Source organism: Coptis chinensis, chromosome 5 (genome assembly GCF_015680905.1).
Source record: "Coptis chinensis isolate HL-2020 chromosome 5, ASM1568090v1, whole genome shotgun sequence".
NCBI lineage: Eukaryota > Viridiplantae > Streptophyta > Magnoliopsida > Ranunculales > Ranunculaceae > Coptis > Coptis chinensis.
Window position 1 is genome coordinate 1,681,099 of NC_141460.1, and position 23,103 is coordinate 1,704,201.

A 23,103-nucleotide genomic window follows, 5' to 3' on the forward strand; every position below is an offset into this window, starting at 1 on the left:
GCCAAACAAAAACAAAGAAAAATATCTATCATTTTATGGCATAAAGAATCATATGGTTCTACTGTAACTATCTGTAAAGCTCAGAATCATGACTTGGGATCCATCCCAATGGATTCAGAAGGGTCAAAAACCCTTGTATACAAAAAAAAAAAAAGATCATTTGGCCCTCTCCAAAGGCCTGAACCGTATAATAAACATTATACCGGTTCATCTAAGATATACTGTCACAGAAACTTATACCTAGAATTTCGATCAACCGATGATTCCAACAGATTCAAAAGGGTCAAAAACCCTTGGGTAAGAAATTTCAGGTTAATCAGTCTTCAAAAAAGGCTTGAACCAGACCAAAAACTATAACCGGTTCATACTTAATCAGATAGAACCGGGTTCAATAACCGGGCTAGTTCAGGTGCTGCAAAACGAGTCAGAAAAAAAGTTCCAGGACTGAGTCAACTCAACTTATTAAACTGATTCGAAATAGATCTAACCGAGTCAACTCGTGAGCTAACTCGGTCATCTTCTTCAGTAAACATGCAGAAATTTATGGCAAGGTAGGTATGTTTAGAGACGTGTATCTATCACATTATAGACCCAAACGAAACATACTTTATACTGTTACGAAGATCTCACAACATAGATTACTTAAATGCAAATATTAAGCATTAATAAGATCTATAAATCGATCAAAAAACATTTCAAAGCTCTGAAAAAACCACAAAAAATAGTTTTTATCAAAAACTTTGATTTGAGTTTTCTCTCAATCTACTCAACGGTTTTCCATGAAATTTTGGGAAAATGTTCCTCTCACTAAGAGCAACAAACCCTACTAATTAGTTTTTAAAAACAACATCTTTATTAGCCAATTATTTTTCTCTAATTGCTCTAGGCCACCATCTTTAACTTCACCATTTTCATTTAATTCCACATTCGACGCCTACATACAAATTATTTTGCAATTATTTCTTTTTCATCTTTAGTTCTTTTCATTTAGTCTTTAGGTCATTACTTTCATCTCACCACCACACTAATTTTTCATTTCACACCATTGTTCGTCTACCGCTTTACAACTCATTCTGTTTCTGTTTGTCTACCGCTTTGAACATCATTGTGTTCGTTCTTTTTTCTTACAATTCTTCTTTACATTTTTCATTTCTTTGTCATATGGACTTCATTCACATGCCAAAGAGGGGGTGGTGTTTCGACCCCACCTACGTGGCAAACGTCCATTGGTAGGAGTCTCCACTTTATTCATTTAATCAACAGGAAGTCCAATTTGCAATACCATGGATTGATGTACAAGGTCATTAACTCATGTGTCTAAGGTTGAACCTTAGCCACATTAATTTATGTCCAGATTTGTTTCGTATCAAAGAGATAATCATCAATTAAGAGTCATGATCAATTACAATTACTTGAGCTATAATAAATCTCTACTTTACACATATAAATAAAAAACTACTTTTTCATACAGAACTACATTCTTGAGACTTGATCCCATCGATAATTTGGGTACGTAGGCAACCGCAAGATACAGTCTCATCATTCTCCCGATCACCATCACTTTTCTAACTACTTTTCTACGTTCTTCATCTCTTTCGTCACCACTTAGTGTTTTGATCATATTTGGTCGAGACACACAACTGAGGCATCAGTATTACAAACAAAGTTTTTTATTACACTATTGGACACTGAGCACAAAGTTGAGGATCCTGCTATGCTGGAATGAATCAGGCTTACCATCATCAACAACCTTCTGAAGTATCATCCAGAATGTAGTGAACATCTTGCTATGGGTGAGGCTTTTGGAATTAAAGCTCCAGAGAAGAAGGTGGATATTGCAACACACATACATGTTAAGGATGATGGACCCAAGAGGAGCTTGCTTTACATCAAGACAGCGGATCGACCTGGATTGTTACTGGAAATTATTAAGATCATGGCTGATATCAATGTAAATGTGGAATCAACAGAGATTGACACAGAAGGTTTTGTAGCCAAAGACACATTTCATGTTAGTTACCAGGGAGCAACACTAAACACTTCATTATCACAGGTATTGATAAAATGTCTGCGCTATTACCTTCGAAGGCCTGAGACAGATGGGGAAAGCTACTAACCCTTCAAAGAAATAATCATTGTGTATTAGTGGGCATGTTCCTGGGATTTAGTTCACTGTACCAAAATAACATAAAAGAAATGTCATTATAGTGAAGTTTGGTTGGTGGTTGAATTCTTTCTTGGGACTCATTGGAGGACTGCGAAAACACCTACTGACCACCAAGTGTTTCAAGAAGTTTCTACTGTTGCATTATGTAATATATTGGCCTTAACACGGTTTACAGGTCGGTAGTGTTATAGTTGGTGGATTTTTTCATCCAGCCACATTTTCTTTAGTGCTATATACATATCTTGGATACAATCAGGACTTAGGGTCAATCACACACACTTGGCTGAAAAGTGTTAGCACATTTCCTAAAGCCAATTTCGTATTGTGTTGCTAATAGCTAAAAGACATCGTTATTCAATCTCTTTAGATCGAACATTTCTAATGTGCAAAAAAAAAAAAAACTTATTGAAGGGATACTATTAATAACTAAAGCTTAATAATAAACTACATATTCTGAAGTAAAAAATATAAGCACCTGCAAATCCATATGTTTGCAGCTAGGGCTGGCAATGGGTTGGGTAAGAACCGATACCCGATCCGGTCCAAACTAATAAAAGCGGGTCTGGGATAGGTAGTTAGCATATTGGATCGGTTCTGGGTCAAATGAAAACCAGACTCTTATTGGACCGTTATGGGACTGATCCGATTAAAATTTTTAGTCTTATTCTTCATAATTTTCCTCCACCATATATTTCTATTACCGCAACATTGCAATTTTAAAGTTCCAAAATAAGATATGCAAAATACATATGTAATATTACAATATGTTTTTTACATAATAAAAGATGGTTTCTATCTAAATGAAAATCCTCCCTTACAAATTTGGATTTCAAATCATTCATTATGCCTTTTGGATTTGTGTACCTTGTGTTTGTGTTTAGCAAAAAAAAATATTTAATATTTGTATAACGAAAATTAGGATCCAATTATAAAAAAAAAAAAAAAAAAAAAAAAAACGGTTCACCGGTTGAAATTGAGTTTATTGGTTCGGAACGGATCGGATTTGAAATAAAAAAAAAGTTTTCGGTTCGGTTCTAGTTCTCTAACTCAAATATCCATTCAGGTCCGGTCCGGTTCTGGATCTGTATTGTTGAAAAACGGATCGATTTTGGATTTGCATATATCCGGACCGATCCAACCCATTGCCAACCCTATTTGCAGCAATATACTGTTAAAGCTGTAAACTGATGGAGACAAACTTAGTCCAGGATGTTGAACTACCAAATTACATGATGAATAATTTCTCCCATAGTTGTAGTTAGAGATTGTTATTTTTATCCTCCAAGGTTTTTCACATGCAAGTGGAGTCGAATTGGGCACGTGTGATCCATGGACATCATAGGGTTCTCGAGGTATGTTGGATCCGCTTGCAACAATGAAAAATCCTGACTTCAGTCACATACGTAATATTGGAAAAGGAAGACAAATTAACTTCAACCACTACACTCACAAAGCAAACAGATATTCAGAGAAGACCCAAAACTCTGAAGTTTTTCTATCAAAAAGATAAAATAGATACGTATACTTCATTTGTGAAAATCAATTTGCGTAATTACAAAAATCGCAAAGGATGCCCAGATCTCGCAATAGCATTCAAAAAGGTCTTAAATTGTTATAGCTCTACAAAATGTAGTTAAGGAAATTAAAGTTGGGTTCCAAAATACAACCCTCATAAACAATCAAATAGAAAGTTCAAAGTTCAAGTCTAGAAACACGTACCTGTATAATTCACTTCTTTGCCATCAATATACGGTGCAACTGGAATGGGAGAAAGAGATAATTGATGTGCAAAATAAAATAAATGGAAGGGAACCACAATATGTAGAAGAACAGGAGCCGCAGCCACTTAATGGAATAGATTTCTCAAAGAGAAAAGAAGAAGACCGATGGGATAATGGAACAGATTTGTCAAAGAAAAAGAGAAGAAGACCGATGGGATAAACCTAGATTAATCATAAATGGGAACTACATGTTTCCACCATTGGGGAGAAATAATTGTCATAATGGCGAAAGTGAGAACCAATTTCACAATTAAGACATTTAATTAATTCCTAAACCAACATGGCTAGAATGGTGACAGTGGAGAATTGAGAGGGAGACGGAAGTTTGGAGAACGATGGGTTTTTTCTGTTTAATTTCACAATTAATAATCTAGTTAATTTCTAATCCAACTCACGAGCTGTCCTGGCACTTGTCTTGACCCTCGATTATGCGCGATATAAATGAAATAAATTTCTTATGGTTTCCATGCCATTAGCAAAAAGTATCCATAAGGCTTAACCCATCAAATACATCAGTAGCACTTTGAAAAGAAAATTTTGAATTATTTTTAAACAACTACATCATGAAACTTTTTACACAGATTAAGTTTAAAGTACTTCATTTTTGTTAAAGAATAAATAAATTATTATAAAAAGACTTAACTTCAATAGCTAGCATCTATGAGTTGAAAACCATATGCAGAGATATATTGCTTCAATGTATGTATATATTCCCCCAAAGAACCGAACAGTGCAAAAGGAGGGCTGACGATGTATTCTTACCTCTGCAAGCATTTAGGACTTTACGACATTCCAACATTTTATGGAAGCAAACTGCAACATTTATCCATATATAGCCTCCTTCAAAAAGCCTCAACATAAGCCATGAAATTAAAGAAGACCACATAAAATATGGTGCAACAAATGACCCTGCCAACCCACCCCAACCTAGCTTTACATAAGAACGACACCTGCTAATAAAAACAACCCATTAGGTGAAGTGTGTGACTATCATGGTTGGGTTCTTCGTTGTTCACATCATTGTCAGTGTTGGTTCCAACAAAATCTCCTCTATACTATGTTAAGTTCTTCTCGCACTATTGCCTCCTCAAAAATCATAAGACGAACCAAAATTACTGAATCAAAAAATACTTAATATAGGTATATTTCCTATTAGAATAGTGATACGAACCCTTCACTAATATCATCTTGAACACCTATAAATATCACTCACTATGCAATGTATTTCTTTTCAGCAGTAATTCAAATACTAAGTACATTATATATGTTGGTAATAAAACTGGAACAAAATTGCAATAACAAAAAAAATAGCTTAAATTTCCACTATCGACAACGTTTCAATGGAAGCTTAATTGTTCATAAATGTTAACGTAAACAACCATAACTTTCCAAAGAAACATAGAGATGCCAAGGTCAAAACTTTCCAAGTAATTTGTAAAATGTATTGAGAAGTGATATGTGCAATTCAAGTGAAATTTATACAATGTCATACTGAGATTGGATAAAGAACACAATATAGTCCAACTCAACCACTACCCCTTTATAAAAAAAATAAGCCATTCACCCACAACAACACATATAATCCTTATTTGAATAAAGAGATATATATCATGTTAAAATAAAGATGACCTGCAAACAAACTCTAAGTTAAATTATAATTAAACAATAAGAATATAACTTATTAACCACGTATGCAGTAGCTGCCAAATAAGGTTATTAGCAACCTTGGGAAAAAAGAGAAAATAAACAAGATCATGTAAAGTTCACAACAATAAGGAGAAAATACGACAGTGGTAACCTCCCTTCAAAAGTCTATTTGGGGGATTCGAAAGGGCTACCACAATTTATAAAAACAAAGCATTAGAACGGGGGATTATTACCTATGGATTCCCATATGGTCGTCAGGAGAGGGAGCAATGGAATGTGAATCAACCCCAAGTTTATCAGCATTCGCTTATATTCCCAACAGTCGAATCACTTTCATAACCAAATTTACCCCAATTGTTCAGATTAGTCAAAAAATGGCAGTTTCTAACCTGCGAAGGCATATATTCCAATCAACAATAGATAAAGTTGGTGCCAAACTGTAACATTATATAAAATGTAAGAAAATGGTGTAAGAGTGAACTTGAACAAACTGATGGAACTATGTTGAGGAAAATTTGAATAGAGCCAATACATGCATGAAGGTTAAAATCAGATGAATATAAATAATTGCTCTCAAAGGACCTGCATTTAAATTTTCTTTTGATGAGAAACTTACCAATTTAAGAGAGACGGGTGTAACGAACTGCATTTTCATTTTTCATTTGGATTTTCATTTAGAACCTTGATTCTTACGCTTAACCATCAATTTAAATATGTTGCATAAACAAAATCTTAAAAGTGGTTAAGCAATAAGAAAATAAGATATCAAGTTCGTGATTTAATGACTGCGAGAAAATAAAAAACCCAAAGTGGTTAAGTTGGGTTACCTGGGCTTCGCAAGAAAAATTAACTCATTGTCTATCTTTGTACCTCTAGTCCCTCGCCTTCACAAACATGAGAACTTCTCCAAGCGCAGATGGCAATCATCCAGCCAATAGCTTGCTATTTGCTCGGCAAGTTGAAGAGTAAAACTTGGTTAACTAATAAGAAACAAAGTTGTTGACCTAATCAATGTAGAAAGCAGATAGCCATAAACCATAACACTTACGAAGTCGTCTTTTCGATTTCTGTAACATGTTTTGATTCTCACTTACACCCGACATTAGAAGAATGTAGAAGATCTAGTAGAGAAAGTGTATAAATCCACGTAAACTACCTATATATAGTCATTAGCTTGCCAATACCTACAACATTTGCATATTAAATAAATATTGGAAATATCACTATTTTACTTCTCAACCAATTAAACGATGGGAAAATCTTATAAATGATCAAACATTTATGTTCACACTACATACATATGAAATCTATTTTCTTTAAAATTCACAATAAACTCAAATTTAACTTGTGAAGTTGAACTCACCATTTTTTATGCTCTGAGAGCTCCGGGGGACGCTCTTGATTGAAGCATTCCGACATAGAAGCTCCAAACAGATCTTCAACTGGAAAATCTTCATATACAACTGAATATGCTAAAAAGTTTTTCTCAAACATTAATCCTAACAGTAGAGTTACTCAGGATTCTAAATTGGTGAAAAATGTAATAAACATATATAAAAGCTTGGAGTACGTTCCGAGAGATAGCAACATATTACCAATCTATAGTGAGAAGGAATTATGTTCACTATCAAATAAAATTTAATTATATTAGTTGTGGATTGTTAGAGCAAAGCCCTATCTATGAATGAAAGAACCTCATAGTACACTATAATTCCATAAGTATCATATGAGACCTTTTAAGAGGAGGTGTGATCAAGATGCAGCTAATATGCCATGGTTACCTAACTCAAAAAAATAATAATAATAAAAGAAAGAAAAAAAGATAAAACTCCAACCATAAAGCCTTTACATCTCTTATCAAATGTTGTAGGAGAAGTACGTTGAAGGAAGCGACATGATCAGCAAACTCACACTCTTCGGGAGCAGCAAGTGTTAAATTTCCTGAAATTGAAATAAATGGCCAAATCATATTACAAATTCATTGTTACGATTTTGTAACCAAATAATCAACTGTAGGCATATTATTACTACCTAAGTGTGCTATGACACCAATTGCTTCCAATTTGATTTTTCTGAAATAGTAATTGATGGTATTGGTATAAATAAATTCTTCTAAAATTTGTAGAGAGAAATGATAGCTACAAATACATATGAATGAATAGAGACAATTAGATGAAATCAATGAGTTTACCATAGTTCAGAAGTTGGTTAATCAATTTCCTACAGACTAAAGAGAGAATGTACAAACCTTTTTTTTCGACTGCGAAAGCTTTTCAGTTGGAGCAGGGTAATCAAAAACAAATATAAGATGTTGAATAGTGAAGATTGCTTACCAAGCGACACTATTGATCAATGGTCAGAGTATAAAGAGAGACCCACACGTTTTTATGAAGAACTATTGTGGTGTTGGCATCAGTGAAGAAGATCGACAACAACTTGGTCCTTTTAATTGGATCTTTGAGGTGTTAGAAAGAATATACAATGGAAGAAGCAGTTTGGAGAAGGCGAAGAGTTATTTTTCTAATTGTGCGGAGGCTATTAGAAATGAGAATTTCTCAGATTCTTCTAGAGAAATGAAGAGGTTTTCTTCATAATTTCACAATTATGAAGGTAATTAATTTCTAATCCAACTCACCGGCTATCATCGTGGCACTCGTCCCGACCCTCGATTTATACCCCCTGAAATTGAATCCCAGCCGCAAGTCAGGCAAAACAAGCTAGTATTTATAGAAAGTACAAAAGTTAACATCTGTCAAGTCATAAAGGAATTATGATACCCATTCTGAAAAAAATTAATTAAGTACCTCTGGAAGATATCCTCCTCATAAGTGTCACCAATAGAAGAGAGCCAATTAATGTTGCAAATACTATCAGTACCTATAACGTCTTTTGACCCTCCACTACCACTTTCCTGTGCAGCAACTTTTGGGGCATAACCACTTTCATCAAACTTCCTTTGGCCAAATAACCAATTTGGGCTTTTGAGCTGTATTTCACTGCATTTGATTTATATAATTTAGATAAAAGAAAAGGGAGAAAACACGCTATGTTTCTTTCTGAATCCCTACAACTTGGCATTAAAGAAGCTGACGCTGCATCAGGTGCCATCCTAGAATTCCCTACAGAACTCCCTGCTTTCAAATTGGAATCATTGGAAAGTCTCACATTCCTTATTGAATTGCATGTTCTCTCAATTAGTTTATCAAATGATGTAAGTTTCATTCGTGAGAAGTCTTCCCTACAGGTCGGAATTGGTGCAAGACTAATTCCTGTTCCTCCTAATGGTTTAGGTTCATCAGAGAAGCTACAAAACAAAACAATAAGTAACATTAAAACCATACAACTAAGCATAAGCTAACATCATAAGAGGAAAATTACAATTTATTCAATGATTTTGGGCACATAATGGAGCATGTTCTTGCATGAGGAAGGGAATCCCCAATAGGTGGTAGTGGTGGTGGTGGTGGTAATGGTGATGCCGTTGTGGCATTTCAACAAAAATAGTTTCAGATTTTGAACCACCTTCTGCTGCACTCTAGGCTCAAGACAAACATGGCGGATGATCAAGAACTAAGGGTTTTGAAGGGAACGGGGTTAATTTTTTTTTCCAATTCGAGTGGTGGAGAAGCCTTAATGGCGAAAGTGATAACCAAGGGTTTGCACATGAAGGGATTTCACAATTAAGACATTTCATTAATTCCTAATCCAACGTGGCGTCATGGTTACCCTCGATTTATACCCCTTGAAATCAAGTCCCAGCCGCGAGTCAGGAAACCGAGCTATTTTGTTATATTGATATGTTATATCTTTACAAGATTTCCAAGAAGTCAAGTTATTTCAATCTTTTGGCAGTGAAGTGAAGTCAGGAAATAAATGTGGCGCTTGCGCCAATCTCCATTATCAATTATTATCCACTATTATCCAATCTCCAATATCCATTATTATCCAATGGTAAAGTTCAAATATGGTAATTTCGTAGGAATTGAAACTGTAACTTTCCATTAGTAAAATTGTTACAGTAAAATTGGTACAGTAAATTTCCTGAGGTCAATTTGAAACGGTAACTTTCCAATGGTAAATTTCAAATATACTAATTTATAAAAAAAAATTGTAATTGTTACAATCTAATAGTAAAATTGTTACAGTAAAATTGGTAAAGTTATTTTCCAACTGTAAATTTTTAATAGTAACTTTCTAACAGTAAATTTGTAACGGTAACTTTCTAATGGTAAAAACCATGAACTTATTCACAACATAATAATATCAACTATTTTATCCGAAAAAAAGTTCATGATTTGTGAAAATCTCATCCTCAAAAAAATTGGACCACAATTTTAGATTTTATTAGTCTATATAAACAAACCTAAGCATATACCATTCCACAAAGAACTTCTTACTTCGTTCATTATTTTCTCTTTCTTGTATATGCTTAAGAAAAATGGCCTCTGGAACTGGTCCTTCTCATCATCATTTTCCAGCTCTTCTGATAATGAAGACAATGATGCTATTAATCGAAGAAATCGTTTTCTTCAATTCTACCAACAAGATCAAGATTTTTTGGATACCACGGCTAATGGCATCCAAACAAATCTTGTTGCAGCAGTTGCTATCTATAATAATGCCATTCAACCAGAAAGGCCCCGTCTAGGGTCAGGACGCAAGTATTGTAACCGTAATAGAGCCATGGGCAATGCTCGTCTAAAGACTGATTACTTTGGTTCGAATCCCACATATGATGAATTAAAGGCATTTTCAACAATCGCAAACCGAATGAGTAGTCAGTTATTCTTAAGGATTAGGAGTCGCCTAAAGTAATATAGTGATGTTTGGAAGAAGAAATATGACGCAACTGGTAAAGTCGGATTGTCGTCTCATGGAAAAATGTTGTGTGTGTTGCAAACGATAGCTTACAGAACCCCAACTAATTTTATGGATCAATATTTCCTTATTGCTAAATCAACCATACTCTTATATGTAAAATTGTTCTGCCAACATATAGTGGAGGCATTTGGTCCCGAATATTTGAGAGAAGCAAACCAATTTTCCTTTGAGACCAATTTTTGCAACTGTCCCACCATTTCGAAGACTGTAAGATACATGTGTCTCTTCATTTGGAACAATACGTTCATACGACATGGGATCGTACGATGTAATAGTAAGATTTGTATCCTCTGAACGAGAAGAGATTTGTTTCACAACCTTTTTTCTACTCCTTGAACTCCAAAGTACACGCCCAAATCTGGACATTTTACTTGAAATCAACTTGAATTAAACAATGTACGTGAAGATATAATTTAACAATAATTCCACTAAACTAACGTGGTTAATTTCATGAGTCAAATACGAAACAAACAACACTAAGCTAACCTTATTAAATAAAGTTTCGTGAATTATCAATTTCTAAGCTAGCGTGTTTCGTGAGTAAAATTCAAAAAATAATGAAAATCTAATCCAATTCAAAAAGTAAATCAAAGAGTGAACGAATACATACAGTTCTAATACCTAAGACAATAATAATGTATTTTTTCTTTTCCAGGCAATCTGGGTGTATTACTAATAAAATGATACCCAACTCCCAGCCACAAACAAATTTCAACACCCTTCAATCTACATAATAATTATCAATGAAATAACAATAGAGTAAGCATAAGAATTCTTACCAAGTCAGTGAATGAACTCGCAATTGCCGCTTTTCTTCTGAAAGAAGTATCGCCTGTCAACTAGAGCTACTGAGTTGATCAATAGTTTGGAAATGAGTCAGCCATCCATCACCTTTGATTCTTCCTTCCTCAAAGTCCTAGCACCACTTTCTTGTGTCAACTCTCGATCAAGCAAACTCTGCCATTTCAAAATTGAGCAAGAAAGAAAGGCGTGAGAATCTCTCAAAGAACTAGAATCGAAATCTAGCAAAAATATAGAAGAATTGTTGGTTATTGAATTGGAAGTGTTGGGGTACTCCTCATTCAGTGGTGGTGTTCACCAACTGTTGAGTGGAGGGGAAGTGGCGCTAATTCATACATACTAAAAAGTTTTTGGGGCGAAATTGGTTGAGGAAGAAAGTGGGTTATGTTTAAGAGGGCGCAGGGGGCACTTTTGTCTTTGGCGAAATTTGGGTTTCTATTTTACGCAATTTGAATAGGCGTAGAATGGTTTTTATTATTATTTTTTTGTTTTCATCTGCGTTGGTCGAAGTGGCGTTGAAAAAAACGTGGGTTTCAAACCATGCTAGTTAAAGTGGCGTAGTATTTTTCAGACCATTGAATCAGCAAAACCCACTCTCTATCCGCAAAACACTGTTTTTTGGAGGAATATGGATGGAGAGTGCAAAGCCATTGGACTCAGCCTAAGACCTGCTATCAAAGGCCTTATTCCTTGTCCAGATTTTACTAATTCATGTTATAGGGAGTTGAGGGGGCAATACCGTTTTTTTTTCTAGCAGCGGCCCACCCGGTTTGTCCTAGACCCAAAATTAAGACCCACTTCTGTCCTATGGGCCCGTTCTCAAATCTCAATTGATCAAAAAAACAAATGGGCTGAGAGCCATAGACCTAAAATAGCTCAATTCATAACTGACTTCAACTGGCCCTTAAAACCAGGAGGAGAAAGGGACGAAATTAAAGGAGAGCGAAAAGTGGTAACGGCAAGAGAAAGTATGGTGACAATGAGGGCTTCCATACGAAAGCTTAAGGAGTCAGAGGAAACGAAGGTGGAAAAGCTAGAAAATAAAAGAAAGCTACGCATTGGATCTAAAGGTCAGCTTTGTCTATGAAAATTAAATTAATTTCTACAATTTATCACCCTAGATATATGTCTTCATTCTTACAGAATTTTTAATAGACCGGAAGCCCAAGCCCTAAATGAATATTCTGCACGTGATTCACTTAAAACCCTCACGCGACATCACCGATACTAGAAATTATTGTTTCTCACGTGTTTTAAAGGAGACGGTTGGAACTAGGGGTGACTTCGGATCGGATAAAGGGTTTTCAAAAAAAATTCCAATTTTTTTTCCGGATGACAATATCATTTTCAAATCTGATCCAATTATTTTTCGGATGACAATTTCTTTTCTGAATTCGGAAAGTTTAAATTGGAATTTTTTTGAAAATTTCAGAATCGGCAAAATTCGGAAGTTAATGAGAAATTTGAATTATATAATCGGATTCTCTTTTAGGATAACTAATTTTTATCCAGTTAATACATTCATTTAGCAATCATTTTGAAATGTATTAATTCATTAAACAACTTAGATATTTTAACACGTTCATTCAGCAAGTTGTTGTTGTTTTTTTTTAATGCATTAATTTAGTAAATAGAAAGATGGGAAAAAGAGAAACATGTACTAGAATGATAATATTGATTTCCTGAAGTTGTGAGAGAGACAATGTTCTACTTCTTTAGGGTTTTTATTTAGTTTGTAAACTATCCGTAGTTTTAATTTAGTGACTATGAAATAGACTATGTTAAAAAATTTAAATTAATTAGAGATCGGATCGGATCGGATTTTGATGTCGAGTGATCGAGTTATTGATACTTTGACAAATGTACGAGTCACTAAGCATGGCGAGTGTTCGTATGTTTGAAGTCGAGTTGGTGGAGTCGTTGTACATGGATTGCATGCATATCACGTGCCTGCTTGATAGAATGTCCCTTACAAGAAATCTCATATGTTTTCGGCAATACAAATTCAAGCTAGATTACGTTGCTTTTTATGTGGTGGGGAAAAGGTAATTCAAGTTATCTCCGTGTCTTTCTACACGGTCAATCACTAGTTCATAAAATGAACCGGACCAAATACTAAGACCTGCTATCATGGGCTTATTACTTGTACAGGTTTTGCTAATTCATGCTACCAAACAGGGAGTTGGAGGGGGTAATACCGTTTTTTTTTCCAGCAGCCCGGTCCACCCAGTTTGTCCTAGACCCAAAATTAAGACCCACTTCTGTCCTATGGGCCCGTTGTCAAATCTCAATTGATAAAAAAGCAAATGGGCCGACCTAAAATAGCCCAATTCATAACCGACTTCGACCTGACCACTTAAAACCAGGAGGACGAAATTAAGGGAGAGCGAAAAGTGGTAGCGAAAATAGAAGGTATGGTGACAACGAGGGCTTCCAAACGAAAACTTAAGGAGTCAGAGGAAGCGGAGGTGGAAAAGCTAGAAAATAAAAGAAACAAATTCTTTGGTGACACAGAAACAAAAGAGGGAAAGATGGAAAAGGCTTCCAAGCGAAAGGGAGAGAGAACGCAAGAGAGTGGTATCAGAAAGAGAGATAAAAATGAAGAGAACGTGGAAAAAAAAGAAAAAAAACAACATAGAGAAAAAGGGAGAGAAGAGGGTCGAAGGAAAAGAAAATTGGACAAGGAAAAGGATACTGAGGAAACAAAGGAGATAAAACGTGTGTGGAAGATGTTAGAAAATAAAATAAAACTTTGTAAAGGTATGCGACTAGCCTTAATTATCTTGATAGTTAAGAATAACGTAGAATTTTTTTTGGAAGCAAAATTTTAAATGTTTGTTTGTTTCTCGAGTCTTCCTTTGCCATCCTGTTTTTTAGACATTTTGCACTGGACACATTTAGGTTCATTATTAGTAAGCAAAGTCACATTACGTTTGATTTCGTGGTTATACAAATCTCAAAATGTAATTTCACTTGTCAAATAAATCATGTACGTCTATACTCTGATGGTAAAAGCTTGTTCTTAATTGTTTTATGTAATATCCCCGTGATATTAATTAAGGAAACAACGTTAATTGCTTACCTACTCTAATCCACCATAGGATATTCTATTAGGAAAATGAATCCATTCATACCAAGAGAGGGATAATGGTTTATGGGTTACAATAATCATTACATCGACTTGGGCAATTAAATCGCCGAAAGTACCCACTACTTGTTATTTAGCCGACCTGACTAACAATTTAATCCCCAATCACAGACGGTTTCAAAAACTCTCCCGAGTATTCGGCCGATTAGCCCCAATTAGCCAATTAATATGTGCCGATTAGCCAACTAGCCGAGTAATATCACTATTTCACTGTTAAACATTGAACTTGACATTTCGCCAATTCGATCAACCCTCAATTATTTAAAGTTCTACACTTTAATCGTATTTATTTTACTTGATTGAGTGTTTTGATTGTTTATTGATTGATTGATTGGGTTCTTAATTGGCTCCATTATCTTGGTATTTCAATGTTAAATATATTTAACAAATATTTATAAAGAAATATAATGTTATGAAAAGTTGCCCGATTTATCCCTGATCGATTACACCTACTCACTCTTCAAATGAGTAGTGACCGAGTAGCAATTTAACTACACAAACTGACATTTAAGTATTTGTTTTATGGTTGCATGACTAAGGTGAAATCAGTTTATATGTATAGATGAAGTTGAAACGGTCGATTTATTTTATTTTATTTTATTGTTGTGTGTTTTTCTAAGTATATTGTTAAGATGAACACTTTGTTTGTTTTATGGTTGTTTATTACTTGATGCAACTATGGTATTGAATTTTTATGCTAATGTAGAAACTTGTGTTTCAAGATAAAGTTCTTATTTCTAGGGTTATTTTTTTTTTACCAAACCATGCTGCTACATGATAGTATGATTCTGTAACCACTATGTTCACTAATTATTCAAGTTGCATGGTTTTGAATCTAGCTTTCTTCTTGATGAACTTTTTTGGCCTTAGTTAAAATTGTAAGGATATCAAGTTATGTTTTATGAGTGGTCTCATTGTTGTTCATGACCTTGTTTTTATAAATGTGTTTTATAACATGAGATTGTTTAGTTTTGATTGATATAGCAGAGGAAATCTGTAAATTTCTCTAACAATTTATTTTTTTCTTACATAATAGGGAAACAATTATCATTTTCAGAAACAAATATTTTATTATTTGATTTGGAGGTTCTAAGATTTAGAGTGCCTGAAATTGGATGTGATCCTGAATATATTTGGGAGTATGCTGGTGCGAAGTATCTTGTTAGACGTAATGAAATTACACTTCGGTTTGTAAGACAAATGTTAATTAGGCCGCCTTTAGACGAAGTTCATCCGAGTAAATATCCAATAAAGAATGGTCATCCTACTAAAGAAGATTGGAAAAATGCATCATTTTTTAAGGATGAGTGCGATAAGATTATTTATCAGGAAATCAACAATTCAATACTGGTTGGCTTCAACAGTTCTAGATGGGATGATATTGCAATTAGAAAAGCATTTCAACATTATTATCTTGGTTCTCCTATTCCAATTGCTACTTTAGATCTGTACAGTTGGATTTCTCGACATTTGCGGGTGCCTTCCTGTAATAGCCTAAAGAATTTAGCATAACACTTTCATACAAAGAAACCAACTCATCGAAATCTAGGTGATGTGAAGTCGACAATGGAAGTGTTTAAGAAATTTTGTGTGGAAATGAAGTTCCATAATATAGAGTTGGAGTTGTTCAGAAATCTTAAAATATTTGAAGGTACAAATTTTTTTCAATTCACTATATATATATATATATATATATATATATATATATATATATATATATATATATATATATTTTTATTTTGGAATCTTAATTTGCTTTCATAACGTTTGTTTTCCTTTCTTTTAACACGTAGGTTGGGGTAATAAAAAGAAAAAGAAGTCTAAAGGTACGTAACTTAATTTGTGAATTATATTTTATCACATTGCTTTGTCTTTTTTTCTTTTTCTTTTTCTTTTTCTTTCTTTGCTTACTTCTAAATTGTTTGTAATATAATTAAAGATCATGTTTTAACATATAGTTCTAATTTTGTGCGACAAAACTTTGCTGTTACATGATATTATGATACCATATTCTCTCTTTTGTCCTCTAATTATCAAGTTGGTTTGATAGCTACCTTCCTTCTTGCTGAACTTCTTTTGGTCCCAATCAAAACTTAAAACGGTAGAGATATTTAATTATGTTTATGAACTTTCTGATTGTGCATTATCATATTCTTTAATTGAGTTCTAATTTGACTCTATAGTTTCAACTGATATGCATAGTTTAGGATTTTGTTTTTTGCTACCAAGTAGTTGTGTAATTTCAGTACATCTGTTTTTTTGACATTGCTCGTTAATATCTATATTGAAAAGGAGAAGTTTAACTGGAGATTACAAATATTACACCTTAAGCAGATGAAGCGAGCACTATATTTGTTTGAGATATTTAGAATTCAAAGCTATCTGCTATTGTATTTTTTGTAATTAAAACTTGGAAGAGGATTTGTTTTATAATTGCTTACTATGGTATGTTGTGTTCTTGAAACTTGAAGAAGTTGATTTGTTATGATTCTGGAATTCCATTACAGATGTCATAGTATAATAGAAGTCCAAGTCCTTTTTTTCTTAACAATCTTGTAGTATAATTGAAGTTGAAGTCCTTTTGTCTGTTAATTTTCTTATTTAGACAAAAAGAGGAGAAGTGCAAAGGAAGAAGCAAAGAAGATAGAGGAAGCAGAGACAGAGAAAAAGAACTTGAAATTGTTTATTGCGAAATTGCTAGAAGATTCTGTGGGACAAACAAATGTCCTTGGTTGTGCTTGGTCTGCTCTGGCTGGAGGTTCTTATGATCGTGGTATGTTCATACATTCCTTCCCCCCTCCTCTTTCATCATATTATCTGCACTAGTTATTATTATTTGACCTGAACCTGCATAGATACTTATTCTTATTTAGACTGAACCTGTATAGACTCGAGTCTTTACATTTCTCAGTGTGTAGCAGTCCTTTTATTTATTGTTTTAAAGTCTCTTTCTTGAATGGAGCTCACAGGTTGATAAGGTTTACATGTGTCTTGACTAGATGTTTGGCTATCATATAGCAGCCGTGCACTAGTTCAAAATAATAGTGAATTTTTAAAACTTTATCTCCAAGTGTCTCAAGTCTGTATCAAAGTAAAAAAGTATGACATCATTGTGGAAGTGGTGGCCCTTTTTTCCGGAGTTTCCAAATTTTCCAAAAATTGATATGATATTTTCCCGATTTTAAATTTTGGAAGTAGTTTCCAGATTTAATTTTTTTGGAATAAACTTTGTTTTCCGAATTTCTATCGGGTAGGATACCGATAATAATTTTAATTTGAAGGTTGTTTTGTGTTTGGAATTGTTAACTTGTTTGGACTTTCTAGTGTTGTTCCCTGAAATGCTAGTCATATTATTGGATTGGGAATTGTTGGTAATTATTCAGTTCAGGTGGTGATTAATATTGCTGTCTTACTTTCTAGCAATTGCGTAAATTTGTCTCCTTGGGTATTTCTGTAGGGTTAGAAATGGTTTGCCAGCTGCAAGCAATGTTATCATGGCTGTATGGAGCACTTAACAGGTTGCCATGGTGATATAGTGCACTTGCACTTCAGGCGCACAGTGTTATTATGGCAATGGGTTTTAGTATAATCAGTTGCCGTAATTAGGTTTGTTAGATAGCATAAGAGGATCTTTTGAGATTATTTAACCCAAATTTTGGGTTTTTTTAATGGTTTGTTGTAATCGGCCGAAGGTTTCGCCACCTCAATAGGAATTCTAAAATAACAATTAGAAGCAATCCTAATTCAACTACGAGTCACCTAAGATCTTTTAAGAGCATTGAACCCGGTTACGATGGAAGAAACTTAAGACTTTGATTTAACTGTTTGAAGTTTAGACCACAACAATTTGCTTTCAATGCTAAAATTATTTTAAAGCTAAAGTGTGCCAAAGGGGGGCCATTGAGCTTTATGGCTCAGGTCATTTCTAGTACTCAACTAGGAATGATGGTAATAGATTGGGTTTTTTGCCTTTAAATTCTAGTTATGTTTTTCTGTTGTTTTGTTAGTTCTCCATGCCTTTATGGCTCAGGTCATTTCTAGTAGTAATCAACTATGAATGATGGTTATAGAATGGGTTTTTTGACTTTAAGTTCTAGTTATGTTTTTCTTTTGTTTTGTTAGTTCTCCATGCTGAAATAGCGGGTTATATAGTGCTTGGCATTACAATGCTATTGCATCGTTATCTCAATTCGCTACCTAGAAACCATAGGATATATTGTTTGATTGATGTACTGTGCTCCAGATGCTCGACTTAACATCGGTTTTCACTACATTGTAGTATGCTAGAAACCATAGGCTTTATTATTATTATTTATTATTTTTCTGTTAATTTATTTACCATTGTAAAATGTTTAAATTCAGAGAACAATGCACGAACTGCGCGATACTCTTCGAACTCCTGTTCTATGTCATCAATTTCAGTGATTCTTTTTGTTTTGTAATTTTCTGTTAAGTACATTGTATACTGCCCTAACTTTACTTTTTGTATGTAGAATTCAAGGAAAGGATGAAACAAGCTATACGAAGTTTGTGCCTTGAAAATCCTGAATCTTATAGTTTCATAGCTAGTGATAATATTATGGGAGAGTTACTTTGGCTTGCCGCGATATTCAGGCGTATTTTGTTGGTACAAAAATGGGATTCTGAGATTGTTGACCTGGTTCGTACAGCTGCTCACAAGGCCACAGATCGACTTGTTTATGAGGTTAAGGAAATTAGCAAGATACTTGATTTGGCGAGCGGCATTCACAGTGAAACCTGGAATGATTCTTCTCAGGTCTGGAATGATGAATCTCGGGGCAAAGTCAAAGAGTTGATGAGGTACATAGATTGGTGGATGGTCAATTCTGGATCTTTGAAAGAGAGCCTAGACTCTTGGTTAAAAAATTCTGAGGGAGAAATCTTTGAATCTTGCAAGGTTGTTGTAATCTGTTTTTATGTTCATCTTATTCCCTAATAGCATCTGGTTGGTTTTGAGAAGCTTATATGTACAGTAAAAAGGATACTTGGTAGGTGTTTTGAGGTTTTGAATGGTATTTTGATGATTTGGGAGTCTTAGTTAATGGGCCCACTACCAATTTTTGTCTCAAATGATGTCTTATATTGTGATGTGAATTCAATCGAAGTTCATTTTCAATGGATGATTTTTTTTGTTTTTTTTTCCTTCGATAGTCTGATGGATGAAATTTGCGTCCCATTTCTTTACCAAAAATTATTAAAAATCCGTCCCATTGCGTCCCATTTCATTACCAGAAATTCAATGGGCGGTACTTGCATTTAATAGTCTTGTGACCAAGGCCCAAAATTTCGATATCGTTTAATATATCGGTGTACCCAAAAAACGAGATATATCGGATATATCGGATATCTCGGTTTTTTTGGTGACCAGTCCAAAGTTTCTAAAATATCGGATATCTCACCGATATATCTCGGATATCTCGCCGATATATCTCGGATATATCGGATATTTAGGAAATTTCAATATTAAATTATTAAAAATTGGTAAAAAAGTCAACCGATATATATCGATTATATCGGAAATATCGATTATATCGGCGATATAAACTTTCATATCGGAAATTCCGATATATCTCGGAAAAAAAGGGGTTTAATATTCGGTGGATATATCTCGGAAATATCGATCTCAGTGTACCAATTTACCGAGATATATCGGCGAGATATCGGATATCTCGGCGATATTTTGGGCCATGCTTGTGACCATGGAAAGAACCAGACACCACATTTATTCTCCCAGCCATATGATCCACATAACCCAGTGTGGATCGTGGACAACAACAAAAACTACTGTATGTTGTTATTGTGGTATGGGTGCCACCGTTTTTTTTCAGTGTTTCCAAATTTTCCATAAACCGGACTGATATTTTTCCGATTTTGGATTTTCGAACTGGTTCCAAATTTGAATTCTGTGTTTCCCTTACAAAAGATGGGCAGGACGCGGAAGTAATTTTGAAAGTTGTTTCGTGTTTGGAATTACTAACTTGTTTCGACTTTCTTGTGGTCCTTGTGTGAAAAGTCATATTTGACTGGGAATTGTCGGTAATCTATATCACCTCTTTCTCTAGGGGGAATTAGCGATACCCCCCACATTTAAAGATCTCTTTTGCGATACCCCCCACATTTGAAGATCATTTGCGATACTCCCACATTTTCACCTCTTTCTCTATATTAAAGCAGGCACACATCTAAGTGAAGAGCTTGCTACATGGATCTCACTATCTTACGTGGACCTCTCTATCTACAATTGTACTTTGACTTGATTAGGAACTTCTATTTTAGAAATATAAATGATTTAGGTAATCAATTTTAAATAGATTAGGAAAGTAACTCCACATTTATTTATTTATTTATTGAAATGATGCTAGGGTTGGGCAAACCCTACTTGTATGATGATTTGAGGAGTTGATCTGGAGGATGATGATTTGTCTGATGCAGAGCCAGAACTGTTTGGCGATATGTGCACCACTCCTCTTAGAGTGACTTTGCACAACACCCCAATTCAAACTAGGGCACAAAAGAAGACAAACACAAAATAACAAACAACAACACCAACAAAAACAGGTAGGGGAAGACCCAAAGGGTAGGGAAAGAGGAGAGGACATTAAAAAGATTCTTATGTCAATGGTTAAATTATGTAGCTGGAATGTAAGGGGATTGAATGACCCTAATAAAGCTAAAACCTTGAATAAGTATATTATGGATAACAAGTTAAGTTGTATGTGCTTCCTGGAAACAAAGGTTAGGATGGAGAAGTATCAGGAAATAGCAGGAAAAGTTTGCCCAACTTGGGCAATCATGCACAATTATGCTAGTGATGAGTATCGGAGAATTTGGATTACATGGGATCTGAATTTTCTAGATGTTCAGAAAGAAGTTGAAGGAGGGCAGTTTATACATTGCAAAGCTACAAGTCTGCAGTATGGGTTTTTCTTCTCCTTCACTGTTGTTTATGCCAGCAATAAAAGTCAAGAAAAGTTAATTTTGTAGGATGAGCTGGAAACCTTGAGTGCAGGTTGATACCCCGTAAATTGTTTCTTAATTATCTATAGATGAATATAAACAACTAATGATCAACTACCTTATCAATATTCCTACTCTCAATTCATTATGCAATATAGAGAGTCAGGATTCATTCCACTCTTAATCTATCTAGACTTAAACGAATTCAATTAATCAAATACAAAGAAACAATGGTGAGAACAATGAGAGTAGTGTTGTAATTTATTTAAACTAAAACTAATTATAAATTAAACTAATTTAACTAAGCAATTAAAAGGTGAATTTAATAAATTGGGAGAACATAGAGGAAGGATTAATCCATCTATGTGAAGATATGATTATTCTAACTAGTTTCTTATGTTTTAATATAAATCTTTATTAATCTACACAAGGTAAAACAACAAAAGCCACAATTTATTATTGATCATTAACCAATCCTAGCAATCTTTGTACTAAGATATGATTAACATAAGAGAAATTCTCCTCCACAAATCTCTTTGTGGAGTTTTCTTTCTCTAGTTCAACTTCTATAATCTCTATCTCTAGACAACTATAGAACTTGAACTTGAAACACATAAGACAATAAGAAAACTAAAGAAGAACAATCATAACCCTCACATAGACTTCATAAAACTCCTCTAATGGAGTTTTTAGCCTAGTTTCATTGGGTTCATTAACAATAAACAATAATAATAAGACATAATTAAATTAAACTAAACTTGATTAAAATAACTTGAATTGAATTGAATTAACTAAAGCTTTTATTGAAAGGTTCTAATAGAGGCTATACACTAAATCTAAACTAAACTAATGGAAGGGGAGATCGCGAGAGAGAGAGAGAACCCAAATTTAAAACTAAACTAAAGAGGGGAGTAGCCTTTTCTTGTTTTAGCCTTAACCCTCTTTATATAGGAGAGGGTTAGATTACAATTTCGTGCATGGGCATTTAGGCTAGGCTATGGACCCATAAATCAAGTCCATAACCCAATTGGATAAATCTTAGACTTTTAATTATGGTCGTGTTACTGTAGCACACGTTTTCACCAACTTATACTACTCTGATCGAGTCAAGGTCTAGACCATTGGAAAGAGCTTTCTAAGCCGGTCATTTTGATATAAAATGGGCCTAATTCCAAGATCTGAGTCCAAAGATATGACTTTTTGAAGTTATATTGACTTTTCTCCAGCTCTCTAATCCGGCTTGACTTTCACTTAACAGTATTGACTTGTGCTTTTTAAGGGCTTTTTCTCCATTAAACTTGGGCTTTCTTCATAGAACTTCTCTAGTAATCATTTTAGCTCTTTTTAGGGCCTAATCAGTAACGAATTGACATTTATTCAACTCCGAAGCCTGAAATACTCAAAAACACGTAATTAGTGATAAACCTATATTATTAATAATATAATTGGCTAAATAGAAATACTATTAAAGGGTTAAAACTATAGTTTTGGGCTCTTATCAAACCACCCCCAAATAGCATTATGCTTGTCCTCAAGCAATTATGTGAAATTAAAATAAGTGGCCAAAAATGTATTTTTAACTAGTCTCGTTTCGCTGAGTGCAACTGCATTGACCATATGCAATAAGGCCTTAAACCACTAGGAATTCCCTAGTGGATGAGTTATAGCCTCGTGGGAGTTTTCTAGAGAAGGTACTCACA

General features: G+C 34.3%; 1 protein-coding gene, 1 long non-coding RNA gene and 1 pseudogene across 4 annotated transcripts; 2 read left to right on the plus strand and 1 right to left on the minus strand.

The window, feature by feature from the left end:
- The first annotated feature begins 531 nt into the window (after positions 1–531).
- Positions 532–2,131, plus strand: LOC147496217 (ACT domain-containing protein ACR12-like; annotated as a pseudogene).
- Positions 2,132–2,743: 612 nt separating this feature from the next.
- LOC147496218 (uncharacterized) lies at positions 2,744–12,147 on the minus strand. The gene is made up of 6 exons (XR_015194559.1): positions 12,017–12,147; positions 11,256–11,433; positions 8,400–8,591; positions 8,231–8,274; positions 3,887–7,536; positions 2,744–3,556 (listed from the first exon to the last, which is right to left on the minus strand). It is a non-coding gene; the product is annotated as an uncharacterized LOC147496218 (long non-coding RNA).
- On the plus strand, positions 12,131–19,566 carry LOC147496219 (uncharacterized). 3 transcript variants are annotated; one of them, XM_086559228.1, is made up of 5 exons: positions 12,182–12,347; positions 15,462–16,076; positions 16,219–16,251; positions 17,031–17,198; positions 18,919–19,566. In XM_086559228.1, the coding sequence occupies exons 2-5, from the start codon at positions 15,992–15,994 to the stop codon at positions 19,380–19,382; spliced, it is 750 nt and encodes a 249-aa protein (XP_086415354.1). In that variant the 5' UTR covers positions 12,182–12,347; positions 15,462–15,991; the 3' UTR covers positions 19,383–19,566. The 3 variants fall into 3 exon arrangements, with proteins under 3 accessions (XP_086415355.1, XP_086415356.1, XP_086415354.1); XM_086559230.1 differs by lacking the exon at positions 15,462–16,076 and having other exon boundaries at positions 12,144–12,347; XM_086559229.1 differs by lacking the exons at positions 15,462–16,076; positions 16,219–16,251 and having other exon boundaries at positions 12,131–12,347.
- The last annotated feature ends 3,537 nt before the right edge of the window (positions 19,567–23,103 follow it).